General features: G+C 45.6%; 5 protein-coding genes across 5 annotated transcripts; 2 read left to right on the top strand and 3 right to left on the bottom strand.

Annotated features, from left to right (window-relative positions):
- Positions 1-678: 678 nt before the first annotated feature.
- On the bottom strand, positions 679-1095 carry T069G_11490 (kp4 domain-containing protein; the record flags this gene model as incomplete). Its single annotated transcript, XM_056178695.1, has 1 exon — positions 679-1095. The coding sequence occupies one exon, from the start codon at positions 1093-1095 to the stop codon at positions 679-681; it is 417 nt and encodes a 138-aa protein (XP_056023569.1).
- Positions 1096-3821: 2726 nt separating this feature from the next.
- On the top strand, positions 3822-4760 carry T069G_11491 (alpha/beta hydrolase fold domain-containing protein; the record flags this gene model as incomplete). Its single annotated transcript, XM_056178696.1, has 1 exon — positions 3822-4760. One exon carries the CDS (start codon positions 3822-3824, stop codon positions 4758-4760), a length of 939 nt encoding a protein of 312 aa, XP_056023570.1.
- A 403-nt stretch (positions 4761-5163) lies between these two features.
- T069G_11492 (glycosyl hydrolase family 62 domain-containing protein) lies at positions 5164-6132 on the bottom strand (the record flags this gene model as incomplete). Its single annotated transcript, XM_056178697.1, has 1 exon — positions 5164-6132. One exon carries the CDS (start codon positions 6130-6132, stop codon positions 5164-5166), a length of 969 nt encoding a protein of 322 aa, XP_056023571.1.
- A 2931-nt stretch (positions 6133-9063) lies between these two features.
- T069G_11493 (uncharacterized protein) lies at positions 9064-9906 on the top strand (the record flags this gene model as incomplete). Its single annotated transcript, XM_056178698.1, has 1 exon — positions 9064-9906. One exon carries the CDS (start codon positions 9064-9066, stop codon positions 9904-9906), a length of 843 nt encoding a protein of 280 aa, XP_056023572.1.
- A 660-nt stretch (positions 9907-10566) lies between these two features.
- On the bottom strand, positions 10567-12632 carry T069G_11494 (glycosyl hydrolase family 71 domain-containing protein; the record flags this gene model as incomplete). Its single annotated transcript, XM_056178699.1, has 5 exons — positions 10567-10747; positions 10798-10927; positions 10991-11954; positions 12009-12425; positions 12483-12632. The coding sequence occupies 5 exons, from the start codon at positions 12630-12632 to the stop codon at positions 10567-10569; spliced, it is 1842 nt and encodes a 613-aa protein (XP_056023573.1).
- Between the last annotated feature and the right edge of the window lie 3609 nt (positions 12633-16241).

Consider the following 16241-nt stretch of genomic DNA (forward strand, 5'->3'; position numbering starts at 1 on the left):
TTGCTCTCTGGCAATCGATTGTTAGGCTCGGGACAAATTCGTCATCAAACTGGCTGGTGCCCGGAAATTGGATTAGCGTCGAGTCACTGGCCGCAGCACGAAGCTATTAAGCAAAGCTGAAAGAATCATGGCATTCCGCTGTGGAGATGTTTTCCCCACGTTGTTGAGGTAGCTTAAACCAAAGGAAGCATAGAAATCCGAGAGACCTGGTTCTCGATGCTTACACAAACGGACAGCGCCGAATCGGAGCATCGAAAATCTGTCTTAACTGAGACGTGAGACCCGGCGTAGCTAGTGCGTGTCAACGAATGCGATTCTAGAAATGACGGTAAGAGATTCCGATTGCCAGAGGAGTACCCCAGCACAGAAGATAGCTTGTGCCTGAATAGAGGATATGGATTAATTATGACAAGGTGGTCGTTCGTCCATCTTAGATGTTTGTCTCTATACGTCAATCTTTCACGTTTACGCCATTCCATAATCCTTTTCTTTAGCAGCGACAAAAATTTTATAGATGCATCATAACTTAATTACTAAAGAACGGCATATATCATGTTCAACTCTGATAAGTAAAAGAAACGGTCTGAAACCCACCCTATTCCATCCTGCTAACGGAAAACTACTAGTAGCTTGGCCATAGCTTCTGAAGAATCCCGTTCCATCCGCAGCAGAGCTAAATTATGCAACAAAATTGACGGTCAACTCTCCGTTATTAACGTCATTGCCATCATCGGTAGGGACACTGCCACAAACTTCGCAGCCATGGTCAAGGAGCCATTGCATGTACATTAGGGTTTGGTCCTTGTTGAAAGTTCGATCGCCAACATTTTGGTAGAAAGCGCAAAGGCGGCCAGTGGCATGTGAGATACAGGCTATTTGCTGTCCTTCTCCCCAGAGACCGTCGTCGCCACCAGCAACGGTGTTTCTGAGATCGTCGATAGTTCCTCGTTCGGTTCCGGCGATGCCTCCAACACCACAGGTAGAGCTACCGTTACAGTTGATGCCCAAGCGCTTTGACAGCTTAGAAACACCTTCTCTCTTGGTCTCAGCCCGTTCAATGGCGCTCTTCTCACTTTTGGCAACCACTTTGACCATATCCATGCCACGGCGAGCATTGGTGACCATGTTGGCAGTCAACTCTCCATTATTAACATCGTTTCCTTCGTCCACAGGCACGCTACCACACGCACCACAGCCGTGGTCGATGAGGGCCTGGACGTACCAGATGGTTTGGTCCACGGTAAATGTTCGACCAGTCATTTGGTAGAAGACACAGAGAGAGGGGTTCCCGACAGTGTTGGGAGATTCAACACAAGCGATGTGCTGTCCATCTGAAAACTGTTGATTCGGGTCCATGCCTCGGAGTATGCCAAGAACTTCGCCCAAGCTGCCACCGTTACCGACGCAGAGGCCGCTGCCTTGGCAATTGATGCCCAGAGTGCTGGCAACAGAGATAGTGCTGGCAAGAGCCAGGAGACTGCTGCGAGAAATCATTGCTGTCGTTTTGAAGCGTAGTGATGATATGATGAGTGATGATGTGAGAGGATATGGAATGAAGAGTTGAGTGCTTCTCGAGCAGAAGACTGGCTCTTTATATATTCGTAGAATACTCCTTTTTGCATCATAAATGTCTATTCAATTCGAATTCAAGATATATCAGTCGCCTATCAGCTTACGCCAAGAGAAAAGGAGAAACTTGGTATACCATTACCCTTGTGTAGTTGTGGCCGAGAGAGAAGGGATCGACAGAAGCAGACATCTTGTGAGTATTTCTGTGTCAATTATTGATGGTTGATAATACGAGTATTATGTTCATGAGCTTTATCGGTATTTCCTTAATATTCTGTTAATGCTGGTGTAGGTGCCTTCTCCCAGACTCAGCAATCCATGAGTAGTTTTAGAGGTGATCTTCAATAGACTGAAATATATCGAACTACTAATTATCGAATTCTAATGTTATACATTCGCATCACAATCACTAGGAATCTAATAGATAGAGACGCCGTATCCGTACAGTCCTCCAGGGGGGGTTTGGTTGTGGGGATAATTCTTGGCATTCGTAATAGCCATTGATGATTACTATATCCTGGTAATAACATACAAATTAAATCCGTCTTCAAGAGAATGCATTCTTTTTTATTAATACGATGAAACTATCATCATTTTGAGTACTATAGATAGTAGGCCGTTCATCGATACCGGTAGCTACCAAAAAGACTATGCTCTGAATCAAAATGGTGTTTATGCTTATCTTCCTTACAAATTGGCGAGAATAAAGCTAAAGTAATCATTATCGATGATCCGGTACGTATGATTCAGCTGCGCTCAATTCGGCAACTATTGTCGATGCTCCTTTAAGCAGATCTTTCCAATGTCGGATGAGCGAATATATATTTTGTAGGGCACCTAACATTTGCGTCATGCATATACTGCATTTGGAAGAGACGGCCGTCGTTTTACCTCATGTTGGCCAGGACGGACTTTATAAAGCATCCCTATGTTAAGCATTGTATGTAGATCATCGACCGGCTTGATGCCTGTTGATTTCCTTCTTCAGGATAGTGGGTAAGAAATGTGTGGTAAAGCTCAGTGGAGTGACAAAGGTTCCATTTCGTACCTGACATTGAAGCTCCAATTAGGCCATCGCCAAGACAGATTGGTTTCATTGCTTTCTTGGCTGGAAATCAATGATGTAAGAATGGCGAATTGACACCAGTCGTCCATACCAGACAAGAATAAATTATCGTTGAGATGATTCCGCCCCGCATGATTATGGGCTGAAGGCTTATCGCCAAGACGCGCTATTTGTCTTTCTTTTGGTTACCTTTAATACGAACTTGGAAAGCCAAGACACGACATAGTCTTACATCGACACGTGGCTTATATTGTTGCTCTCATTGTGTCTGCGGCGGTGGAGTTACTGACGTAGATTGTAAGAGTCCAAGTTTCTGGCGCCACGGACTTTATACAGCAAATACCGCCTAGTAGAAGAACTCAATATGATCCATCGTGGCAATCCTCAATAGAAGAATAAACGTCTAAGTAGGTTGGAGGATGTTGTGGCTCAGTAGACTTTGCTCAGCCCAGTATCATGGTCTCCAAAATGCACTAGACTATTGAGATTAGCAGATAGAGAGTTTCATAAATCGTTTGGCAATTATTGGCATCTCTGAGGTAAATCGTACATTGCTATAAAAGGGTGTGAGCAAACATTGCGAGATCAATGAGAAGATGCTACTGCTAATCGGTCATTCTGTCATCCTTGGGAATGTAGCATTTGTGACTTCAATCAAGCGAGTCTTAAGCACATATTAGTTGGCATTGACCCTCTCAAACTCTCAAACAAGAGTCTTAGCTATCTAAAACTCTCTATTGGCAATAATCGAGTTCAAGCGTGTTCCAGTATACTTTGGTACCTCTGCTGTAAACTGGGACGTCACCTCACTAATCACCGAATAATACTGTCCCAGTAGTCGTGGCACAGGCTCGCATTTGCTCTTCGATTTTAAGTACATGATCTGTACTTTGTGCTTTTGAAGCAGATCAAAGGCTACTTTTTCGTTATAGGCTATGCTTCAGTCCTAATCTTGACTATACATAGCCTACTCAAGTGCAAGCCCCCGCGCAATTTTCGCCATCCGATACGGCTATTATTCCAGGGCGGCAATCGGCTACCCGTGTTGTGCAAAATTTGACATCTAGGGATCCCACCGACCACGCATTCACACATTCACACACACATATATATAAAGGCAAAATACCTCAAATATGATGACTGAATGATTCTTTTCGCCGTCATAATATCATTACTAATCGTCAGCATGGCGCTTCTGGCCCACATCGTTCGCAATATAGCCATGGTTTCTCTTGGGCTTATTAACGTGTCCTCTTTTACTTCATCGCAGTCACTGGATAACTATATTCCACTTTACAGCATGCTACCTCCCACACCACATCTGCCAGATCCGACATTCTCTGGGACGTCACAGATCAATAATATCGATCTTTGGTATGCCTTATTTGGGCCGCCACTGGATTGCGGACGAACCCCCATAGTTTTCCAACATGGCGGCAAGATCAACTCCAACTGGTGGGCTCTCCAAATCAGACATATTGCTGGCCAGGGACACCCCGTCATCGCAATTGATACAAGAGCTCATGGTCGATCAAAGGATGACCCCGAGGTGCCGCTCTCATATGACTTATTCGCCAACGATACGGTGGCCCTACTTGAACATCTCAAGGTGTCCAGGGCTTCAATTATTGGGTGGTCTGATGGCGCCAACACTGCCCTCTCCCTAGCAATGCACCACGGCGAAAAAGTCGATCGCGCATTCATCTTTGGTGCCAATTATCAGCCTGATCAAGCTAATGTTACTGGCATCATGGGATTGCCTTTCTTGGAAGATTTGCAAAATAGGATGAAAAGCGAATACGAAGGTTTATCTCCAAATCCAGAAAAGTTTGACGAATTCATGGCGAAAATGGCCACGATGCAAAGCACCCTTCCAGACTGGAACAACAAATCTTTTGCCCAAATCGAGACGCGCTTTCAAGATCCGAGCCATGCACCTATTATATGGATTGGGGATGGAGATTCGGAGGAAGTCGTACAGAGGAGAGTTGCAGGTGAGATGAGAGATATGATTTGGGGATCAAGCCTCGTGACGCTGCCAGGTGTCGGACACTTTGGACCTCTCCAAGATCCTGATACGTTCAACGCCATCCTGGATCGATGGCTTGCAGATCGGCGCCGTTAGCGGTTGCTCCCTAGGTAGTCTCCCGAAAGAAGCCACTACTATATCAGTCAATAGCGCCGATGATCTTCGTAGGATTACAGTAAGTATCACTACATGATCGCAGCGTTAAATAATTATAAGTATACGTACCTATATATATATCTCACAATATGTTGCTATCTTCGTGATCTCAATGCCCTCCCATTTAAACCGTCCACCGCATTTATGCAATAATAAATGACATAAATAACTAGCTTTAAGGAGTGACGGGTATGATTTGCTCTGTTCACATATCACTATACCTCATCCCTTACTTCAATAGCCTGGATATCTGCCACTATTCACTAAGTACCTCGGTACTTAAGCATCCTACGCTTGTAGCCCAGTTGCCATGTAGCACCTTATTGACAATAAACATACCAAGCTAGTGCTGGAGAGTCAACAGACCTGGTCGGTAAGGCAAGAGATCGTAGCTACCACCGGAATTGGTTGCTCGTCCCTGGTACAAGAACTGCAAGTTGCAAGGATCAATTGTCATTGTCTGATCGGGATTGGTACGAATTAAATCGCCGTGGCTGATGTCGTTGGTCCAAGTCGCGCCGCTGTTCGCCTTGCCAGCGAAGGGTTTACTTTCACTTGTAGTTTGTGGAGTCCATGTGCCGCCTAGATTGGTTGCTGTAAATGACCGGAAATAGCGCCCATTTGCTCCTATTGCCTCGACAATCATCAAATACTGATTTTGGCCCTGGACGGAATAGACTTGAACAGCCTCAAACAGGTTGTTAGTCGAATCGCTGAGGATGACTGTCGACGATGAACCGAAGTTTCCTGGGAAATTCCCAATTGGCATGCTGGCCCTGTAAATTTTGCCGTTGTCTCCTGCAAAGAACAGATACATGTTGCTACTATCACCGATGACTGTCTGGTCGATAGCACTGGCCCCGGATATGGTGCCGGAGAAAAGTGGCTGTGGTGAAGACCATCCACTCACACTCGAGGGATTGCTTGACGTAAGGTAGGAAAACGTAGTTGGTCCCCATTGATAGGCAAGTACCCAAATATTCTTTGGGGCAAAGTAGAAGACAGTAGGGGCCACAGTGCCGGGTGTCATTTTGTTCTGGCTTGCTGATGCCATACCAGACCAGTCGCTAAAGAGACCAAAGTTCATGGAACCCCAGGTTGATGCAGTGTCATGAAATGATCCAAAAACAAGGTGCTGGCCGTTGTAAATAACATGGGTGAAGTCTTTAAGTGAGGCCCATCCTGATTTTGGACTGGCCAAGGCACCAGTGGAATTCCAACGATATGTAGATGGAAGCGCGCATGCAGCCACTCGTGCAGTAACAGCAGTCGCCGAGGCGAGTAACAAGGTTCCAACTTCTAAGAGTCTCATTATAACTTTTGATTTGAGTTTAAGACCAGGAAGGTATTGATGAATGAAGAATTGAGAGTCGTCTATTTTAACAGAAAAAGCACAAGTCTTTTATAAGCTTATGAGCCTGTATATCGTGTAGTCCTGACAAGCTTTGCTAAGCTGGAAGTATTTTGTCATGAGTCTCGGTCAGATCGGGTCAACCCACTCTTCATTAATCGGCAGATGTGTATATCGATGCTACATTATGCTTTCAGAAAAGCGCTCCAATCGCCTTTCTGCCTCGCACACCATTTAGCGTTGCATTTCGAGATTGCGGGGGGGAGTCTTGGCAGATATTACAACAACCGTAATTCAATACCCATACAAAGGCTAAATTACTTGTATTCAAAGGTAGCAGAGCTCCCCTGAGAAGAATTCATATTTTGATCTTCAAAAATTGTTTGATATCGGACTTTAACCGGCTGCCGTCCGGCTATATGTGGCTGTAGAACCGGTAGTATTTTATGATCTACAATAACCTGATTGCAAAGGCCTGTCATAGTACGGGCATAATGGTATAATGGCCGCCATATGGTACTTTCTATCGATGGAAAATTTACTATCCAAGCTCTCACTTCAATGGGTGATTTATACAACAAATACCTGAATGGTCACTAATTGACTTCTATAGCTGTCTCGCATTGTGAAACGGTAGTAACAATTTGCTATATATGGACTGATCGACAGTACCAACGTTAAAATAAACAGAAATTGGCATTCGGGTATATTGGTAAGTGTGTGTGGCTTTACAGCCATCGAGGTCTGCTATTGGTGCGCTAGTAGTGAGCATTCTTACGGAATTCATTATCCACCACAACCCTACTGAAGTTGTAATGCCACTCGCTCTCTTCCGAATGTAACATACCTTAACCAACTTAACCATTTTTGTCTACTACTGTATCATCTATACTATTTCAAGCATCAGCCATATAAGCTGATTAAAAAAATAGGGATCATAAACTGATTATTTACACACAAAGCTTCAACAATAGCACGTTTGTGTGGATCATCTGTAGCTATTACATACGTATTGCTGATCTTGAATGAACTTAAACCTTCGAGTTCTGTGGTTTTTCAATACCCACTTGCTATGTGAGGTGACAAGAATTTGGAGCAATAGGTGTATTCAAGTCTCGCGTGCTTGCTAGGTATGTGGTATGCCGGGGCACTAATCCGCCCTTTTTAATTCTTTGGACATCTCTTATGGATATGTTAAAATGCGTCACCCGCATCATTGAGCATTGTTACACTCTTGATCCATTTAGTATTTGACAGCTCTGGAGTTATTGGCGCTGAAATGAGACTACTGATTACATGCTATCACCATATTGCAACTAACAATCTCTCATTGCATTACTGCGCAACGTCAGATCGTACGTGTCAAGATTCAAGACCACATACAGAGATTTACTGATGTAGCTAGAGCTGGAAGTTCGACTTCATTGGGTGTCTAAGCTCTAATCTTGACCAATAGTGTAGAATCGAATAGCTGGGGAAAACTAATAGCCATGAGTATTCCCATCCATAAGCTTAATACATAGATCGTTGGTGGTAACAGCAGCTTGTGGATAAATTATTCCAGAAGTAAGCTCTTTACCACGTTCGAAAGTAGCAAAGATATGAGGGAAACCTGTACTCCCAACGTATATTTTCGCGTTGTATCTCAAATTTGCTTTTTTTCGCCGCGATATTTATAGCATGAGACGCCAATCGACTTCATGTTTTCATAACGACGCTGGTGATTGGTGAATTAAGAAAAAGGCACCAAGAATGAATTTTGTTGGGATATAAAATATATATTAGCTACTTGCGGTGAGCATCTACTGAGTAGCACGTTTCGATGTTCACCAATCGCAAAAGGTAGCTGCGCTCTGCGAGCGAGATGACGGGAGCTCAACAGATCTTTCGGCACTAGATTCCCGCTCTAGGCGGTGGGGCCGGATGGCAGCAAAATTTTATACTCAGATGAGGAGAAATGGAGTATCATCCCCATATCACCCCGGAAGATTGATTACATACAGGAGCTTCAGGTCGTCACGTAACGCTCGTGTCTACATACAAGGGTAGTTGCGAGATGTATCACTAGTTGTCCCAAAACATCACATCCCCCCACCTCCGAGGTTCAAATGCTCTCAAAATCAGGACGTAACGAGCCCGTCCGGCAAATACGGCATTGTTTTCGCTACTACACATGTATATATAATTCCCGCATGCGTTTCTTTACTGCGATGCTTGCATGATTCGGTGACCATAATGAGTCTCAGCTTAGAGACTAATAGCAAGCTAAGTACTCCATCTTGGCCGCTACAGGGTGTCAACACGTAAAGAGGCCGGGGATGTCTATCAACCACTCAACACACACTTTTTAAACTGGCGCCTAATGAGTGAGTATAAGTGTAGAGGTTGGGAGATATACAGCATTATATCATAAGAACTCGTAGGAGTTTTCGTGGCTCTCCTCTGACAAATTTAGGGCAAATGGCTCGCCTGACCCTTTGCCGCCCATGGCGATCTCGATTATAAGCAGGGATTTCATTTAAACTAAGCCCTACATACTAATTAGCGCCATTTGGTTCCGATGCAATGAAACGGGCAATAGGAAACACGTGGGCGTCCTAGAATATCCAAACTCGGTGACGAAAGCAGACAGAATGGACATCACCAGTATGGCAACCTGCCTCAATGGGAAAATATACGCCCATCTAAACCCCGCAGCTTCACAGGGTAGTTTTATAAGTCAGCTTCAGTATGTTTCCAGGAGTTGTGCATAGCAAGTATATAAAGTTGAATGCATTGCCTCGTAATTTTGGAGTGTATATGACAGGAGTGTCATTCTAATTCATTTGCAATATCTGGCGCGTTATAAAGTTGAGCAACTCATTATTACGAGACCATCCGCCATCTGTGAAAATGAAGTACACAGTCATGAAGGCCGCCGCTGCGGCTCTCATTTTGCCCGCTGCAATGGCAGCGGACGGCCCCATGGTCCCTGACTATGAAGTGCACCTTTTGATGGACCCTACTGTGGTTCTGGGATCCGACTTCAAGCTTACCCCCACGGTACTTTCTACTTTTGCTATGCCAACAACTGTTACAAAGATCAACGTCCAATACCTTGACACGATTGCGCAAGATCTTCACGTTAATGGGTGGAGTTGCCGTGTCCGTAACATCGAGAACGACAGCGGCTTCGACCTCACCTACAAGTGGCGTCTTCCTGTTAACAACGGAGATATCAATGGTGCTTTGAACACAGCTTTCAGTGATGGCTGGAACTCTGGACAAGGCAACTATGACGCACAAATCGACTGGCTCTATGCTTCACAAACCCTCTCTATTCAACGGGACTATACGGCGTCATCAAAAGGATACAGTGGTACAGATGACCCTAACGAGAAAGATTCACGGAGTATGCTCGAATCCAACGCACCAGGCATGTTTGATGACTGGGTATCCGACGGGTGGGGTACAGACATGCTGAAGAACGCTGTCATTTACGGACCGGTTCTCACTAAGCGCTCTACTGGAACGTGGAACGGGGTTGAACTCGACATCGAAGTTTGGCCAATCGAGAATTCCAGTGGCACTGGAATTGAATACCTCGTTGAGGCATCTTTCAAAACTTCGGATGAAGACTCTGCTTCATCTGGACGCGATCAATTGATAACTCTCTTGCAGAACGAGGGTTGGTTTTTGGCAGAGAGTGTGTCTAAGGAAGATCTCGTCATGGAGAACTACCACCCAACTTCATAAGATCATTACTATGGATAAAATTCTGCGAGATAGAGTTAGTATTATAATGAGATCTTGATGATATCTATATTGATAATGAAGCGATCGGCCGATCAAATCCGTCGAGCTGATGTTTTAGAGTTCATGTTTTTGAGGTGATGAATAGAAGTTGCCAAGGGTTAGTTTATGTTTTCTGCACATAATGTCCGAAGATGTCGCTCTCTGAGAGACATTTCAAAGGACCTATGTATGCACACCAGAGAGCTGTACTTTTGAGAAAATAAGTGTAGTAATATGGCCTTGGCGAAAGGAAGTTTTATTGTAAAAATGACAATCAAGGGTAAAGCCAATGTGAGATTACAAGGTTAGAGCGATCGTGAAATATTCCAAGTTGATTGGGGTCGGGTGAAAGGATTTACTGTCATGACATTGGCTCTTCAGGGATGACCATTGCATTCGTTTATATCCAGCTTCAACCTTACTATCCTTGGGGTGAAGGCAGAATAATCCAGAGAAGTGTCATGATGTTCAAGGGTATATATATGTATATACAACCAGAGTTGAAAACACATTAATTGCATTTTATTTAACTTCTTACTCTATGGGTTTCGTCTGCCAATAAGAACAGCTAACTGGTCCTTCAGCAGCCTCCATATACTCATACTAAGATTGATCTCCCTCCTAGCAGTATTGACATGCAGTCGGGGGGCAGTAATTATGGTTACAACTGAAACTGCACAGGCCCAGATAACCATCGCCTTCTCCCGGCAGAGGGCAGCCGTTGCGCCCATTACTTGCCGGTGGTGAGATGGGAGCACCAAAGGCAGTGCACTTGCACGGGCCTGGTGGGCAGTAACCGTAGCTACAAGGGATTAGTTAAGAAAGCAAGTAAGGGGTATGGGGGCAACCTACTTGCAGCTGAATTGGCACAGGCCGATGTAATTACCAGACTCACCGTCAGCAACGGTGCCGGCAACGCAAACCTGACCCGATGGCGGCGTGCTGCTGGCCGGAGGGGGAGGAGGAGAAGAGGTGCGAGAAACTGGAGGGGAAGAGACAGGGGGAGAAGAGACACGAGTCGAAGAAACAGGAGGCGAGGATGCACGGGTGGTGGAGGAAGCTGGCAGCGAGGACACAGGGCCAGAAGTGACAGGAGGGTTGGTTCCAAGAGATGGCTTAGCCTGACAAGTCGTGACATGCAATCCGATGGTCAAAGAGAAAAGACCGTCAGCCTGTAGCGGGTCGTCAAAGCCGGCGGGAATGGTGCCAACATATGGGTTGAAATTGTAGATACCGCAAGAGCAAACGTTGGTGATATCCATCAATGAGGTTCCGCTAAAGACAGTCTGGCCGTTACGAGTCAGAGCAAACTTTTGCTGGCCGATGCTGGCCGGGATTTGGAAGAGGTTGGCTCCGGCGTTGCCCTGGAACGTTTGAGTGGTGCCGCCGGACGTGACCGTGACGCTACCGGCAGTCTTGAGAAGTGCAGCAACATAAACGGTGTCATCCATAGTCTGCCAACCGTCAGGGCGTCCCATAAAGTAATTACCGCTTCCATTGTTAGCTGGGCGGTTAGAGGTGGTGTCGGTAGCGTCGCAGTCCAATGCCTTCAAGTTGCGGCGGTACCAGTAAACAAGCTGCTCATTTTGAACATACTTGGAGATGTCGGTATCCCTGTTCTTATACGCAGCAATAAACGGCTTTGAAAGATCCAGGAATCCATCATGGGGCATATCATTGACCCATTTGGAGTTGCCATCATCGAAATGCTTCGACTTAAGTGGACCGACATAGTGAGACTCGCCGTAGTCATTCCAGGTAACAATCTCAACCATGGGGAAGCCCTGCTGCAAGACCTGTTGCCACCGGTTATAGATCAGAGCACCACCTGGGAAGACCCAGTTCTTGGAATATGAGACTTCGGGGCCGAAATGGGTGAAAAACCAAGGGGAGACAGGCGCTAGGTAAGGCTTGCCACCCAACCAATTCTTGTAAGCGTTATCACCGTCTGCCACCGTGACAGTTTGACCCGGCTTGGGTGCCTTGTTGTTTCCGTCATTATCCCAGGCCTAAAAACACATCAGTATTGCTTTCATACTCTCAGTTCTAGAGTTGCGACTTACCATCCAGTTAAGGGCGCCGTCAATGTTTGAGGGGGAAGATTGGCCAGGGTGGAAGTTGGGCACAAAGTAAACGTTGGAGCCTGCAGCATTGCGCAACGCATTCACATCCAGACCGTCACCAGCGAAGGAAGAGGCGAATGGCCGGTTGTCGACATACAGCTGGGCAGGGCGGTTGGCATACTGCGCAATCTTCTGGCCAACACCAACTGCATTACCGGGGCTCCACCAGTTGAAATCGAATGAAATGAAGACCTTCATGCCATTGCGATCGGCAGAGTCATAAGCATAGCCGAGCTGCTGGTCGGTATAGCCGTCAACGCCAATATTTAGAGCGAAGGCGTCAATGCCAGCGGCTTTGGCACGTTGCATATCGTCATCATAGTCTGCCGAGCTGCCACGGTCACCAACGATACCAATCTGTCATGACATTATCACGTTAGTCCTGAATCTGATACTTCGTAAATCCATACTAACCATGAAGTGACAGAATACGAGACGGTCAGCAGAAGAAGCACGCTCCTCGAGAGACCGAATAGCAACATTGGCGGGAGCGGCACTGCCGAGAGAAGACAGAGCTGCGGCGGCAAGAGCGCCGAGCCCGAGGCGGCGGAAAACGCCCAACATTGACAATGTTTAGATGATTCTGCTTGATAGAATGGATCTTTGGTCCTTGCAGACCCGTTGGTTTGGAGTCCTTGGCATAACATAGGCCTCAACCAGTGCCTTTATATATTCCTGTCTACTGACTGCGCATGAAACTCTCTTAGAGACTTAACCCCGAGAGATAGGTACCAGGCGCGCGCGGAGGCCGGCAGATGCAAACATCGACAGATGGAAACATGTCAAGGTCGGTCCGAAGAGGCATTGCACATAGTTACCGAGGATGCCATCTCACTGTCACCTAAGCGACCCGTGTGGTGACAACGAGAGTGACTATTTCGTTGCACCAACGGCAAATAGGTTACTCGTAAGAAGCATCCTTTGCGTGGTTGGTACGGAGTAGAAGCACAAACCAATTGGTGGATGGACGGCGCTTTGCACTGGAATTGGCTAGCCCTGGTATGATTATGATCATGAGTTTGAATAATGTATACGAATAAGTAATTAAGCTTCTTTATTGCCATAAGCTTCTTCTATACCTGGAGGGATCGTGCAGCTAAAATGGACCACTGTTGGGTAAAACGCCGAGCATTAAACCGAGCGCCATGGGGTGCATGCGATGATCCGTTGAGCAGCCAAATGCGGCTGCAGATGTCAGCTCGCGTTCACAGAGTACCATGAACAAAATGCCGGTTCATGTACCACCGGCGTTTGGCGAGAAAACCATACGTATGTGATGGCGTCAAGCATAGCTACTAGGGACAACAATGCATGCTGAATGCGTGTGTGTTGGTTTACCCATATGAGAAGGATGTTGCTGAGAAAGAAAGCAGCGTCCTGTTTTGCAATACAACTCTCTCTCTCTTAAGTAGTTAACTAAATATTACATCTCTCGGAAACCCTCGTCGGTTATGCGTCCGGATCTACACCAAAGGTCTGGAGACAAAAGCTGGGGAAGCGGGCGTACGGAGACGGAAATCAGCTGAGCCGATCCCCCGCAAAGTCCAGCTCACGGATATCCTGATGTCGTGGGCCCTAAATCAGGAACATACAGCTCGAAATCGGGCCATCAGGCGAGTATGAACACGTCTGCCGCGGCCTTCCATTCTGAGTCAAGAGCGTCCGGTATAGCTACCGTAAGCTATCTGCTTTGGGTCAGCTATTGTGGATCTGAACTGTCAATAGCCCTTGTTGAGGTAGTACTTTATTTGTCTCTAAATATGCGAGTGGCAGTATGCATATAGGACTTCCATCGGCAACTTCTACTGGCAACCAAGGCTGTGGGTGTCCTGCACCCCGCTTCACCTCCCCTCCATCACGAGCAGCCCCAGATGTGATGTTATGAAGAGTAAAGCCGAAGCGAAACCCATCGCATATTTGATCAAGTCTCAGCTCGGCAACAGTATTGTTTCCGACCAAGTTGTATTGAATATATGTTTCCTATGTGGAAAAGTCGCACACTAGGCTGGTTCAATAAAGGCATGTTGATATAATCATCTGAGAGTGGTAAATTGGGTGTCTCGTCTTACCCACCATAACCTCAAATTGGAAAAAGCTTGCGAGTCAACCGACTATCAGCTGCTTCGGAGATTTCTTTCTCTTTTCTTTTCCTTTTTCAATGTTGCTGCTGAGTGTGCTGCTAGATCACCTTCTGTAGTCGAGGATGAGTAAACCCTGCCGTGTAGAGCGCGTTGGCCGGAGTTCCGCATCGGTGGACTTAAAACCCGTAGGATTCGTTTCATGCTCCAAACCACCAATATTTTCAATGCTACGCTGAGCCTGGTTCCCATGCAGCTGCATCACAATGAATTCTGCCTAAATGCTCGTGTAGACGAAACATTTCCGTGAGAGTATTTTCCGACGGCACGTAACCCCTTGCGCTGCAACGTGACGACCATATATCGCGGCAAGTTTCCGCATCTACATAGTGATGCCCGAGCCATCACATGCTACTGTGTAAGTATTAATGCAGATGTGGGGCATAACCATAGCTTGAAAAAGCTGAGACCATATTCCAAGCTTTACTACGGAGCAATTGATGCACAGTTTTCTTGCCTGCATCCCTTAGTTCGCCCCTTTGTTGTTGATATTAATCTACATACATCTAAGGCACTCCATCGCGATGTAAATTGCATGTAATTGGCCGTCGCTTGTTTCTTGAAGTTTCGAAGAGTGTGCCTTGAAGGCCCGAAAGGATAATACTTGACGTTTGAGTATTGAACAGAAACAGTCTAAATAGGCAATATGAGAAGATTCAATATGCTAATGAGAATTGTTATCGAAGGAATTCGTAAAGTACCGCAGCCACAACTGGAGTTATTATCCTCCGCCTACATTTGGTTCGTAATTGGTTCCCTGTCTATGCGTTTAGGTATCATCAAAGAAAGCTTGAAAGTGACAGTTGCCGTTTCTGCCGCAGGGCTTCACCGCATTTCTCACCATAGCAATCACCAAATCCCGAAGACAGTCATCATATAATGCCGAACCTCTTCCACAGTAAATTGCACCTTCCTTTTTGAAAGCTATAGTGCCCTCACCCACCATTCCATCACGCTCCAGCTCTAATTTGATGACGTTATCGTTCTACGCAGTGAATTCAATGTGGACTTTGGGCTCTTGGGCCGTGTTATTGGCCTATTTTAAGCTGAAATATTTCTCTAGCCTGGGCTCGTAAAAAGGAGACAACCTCTTTGGAGACATACCCAAGTTCTTCGGAGGTTATTGAACAAGTCATCGTAGATAGCATTTGAGATAGTTGTACCAGGTGCCGCAAGGGGCTAGATGATCAATTTTGGTGAACGTTGTCTGATTTGAGCTAGGTAATCTCCAGATAGGAAATTCATGTGAGATTTCATATGCTACATTGATTCGTTGGCCCTCGTTTTGGACATGAACTGGAGCGGATATACCAGTATTAACCAAATCGAGCCTTTAACCCGCCCCCAAAACTCCTACTAGTCTCATGAAACCTTCTTAAGTCTTCTGGAACTTTTTATCTTCAATGTCTTTGTTTAAAATGTTCACGCATACTCTACCAAGGCCACATTGGAGATCAACTTGTTAGTTGAGCTATCACATAGTAATTACCTCTGTTAAAGTGTCTCATTCCTAGCATAAGCCGAACATTCACTACCAATGTCACAATAATTCATTGCACTAATCCCATAGACAATATATGAATACTTCAAGCTTATCGAAACGGCGTGTAGTGGAATTATCTCCCATATTTTTTTCACGCCGATGAGCATTATCACAAAACTTATCAAAGGTGGATCAGATCAATATTGAAATACCAGAAGAATGGGCTAAGAAGTAATAACCTGCATTTGCTCTATAGACATGAATATGTCATATATCATATACCGTCAGAAACACCCTATAATGACGAGTTATGCCCCAAGACACGATATCAACACATTTCTCACCAGTTGACAAACCTAAAAGTGAACTCAAATTAGTGCATTTCCTAATGTGAAAAAAAGATGAAGAACAGCATATTACATTGGCATCTTATATAGTGAAAGACCTGTCTTCGATCTCTGGCAATGTGGACAGTGCTGTCTCGATCACACCAGCACCATCGGAGTTAGGGAATTGTATGATATTACGGCCCGGGCGCTTGCATTTATATAT

This window comes from Trichoderma breve (assembly GCF_028502605.1).
Source record: "Trichoderma breve strain T069 chromosome 7 map unlocalized scaffold00008, whole genome shotgun sequence".
Lineage (NCBI taxonomy): Eukaryota > Fungi > Ascomycota > Sordariomycetes > Hypocreales > Hypocreaceae > Trichoderma > Trichoderma breve.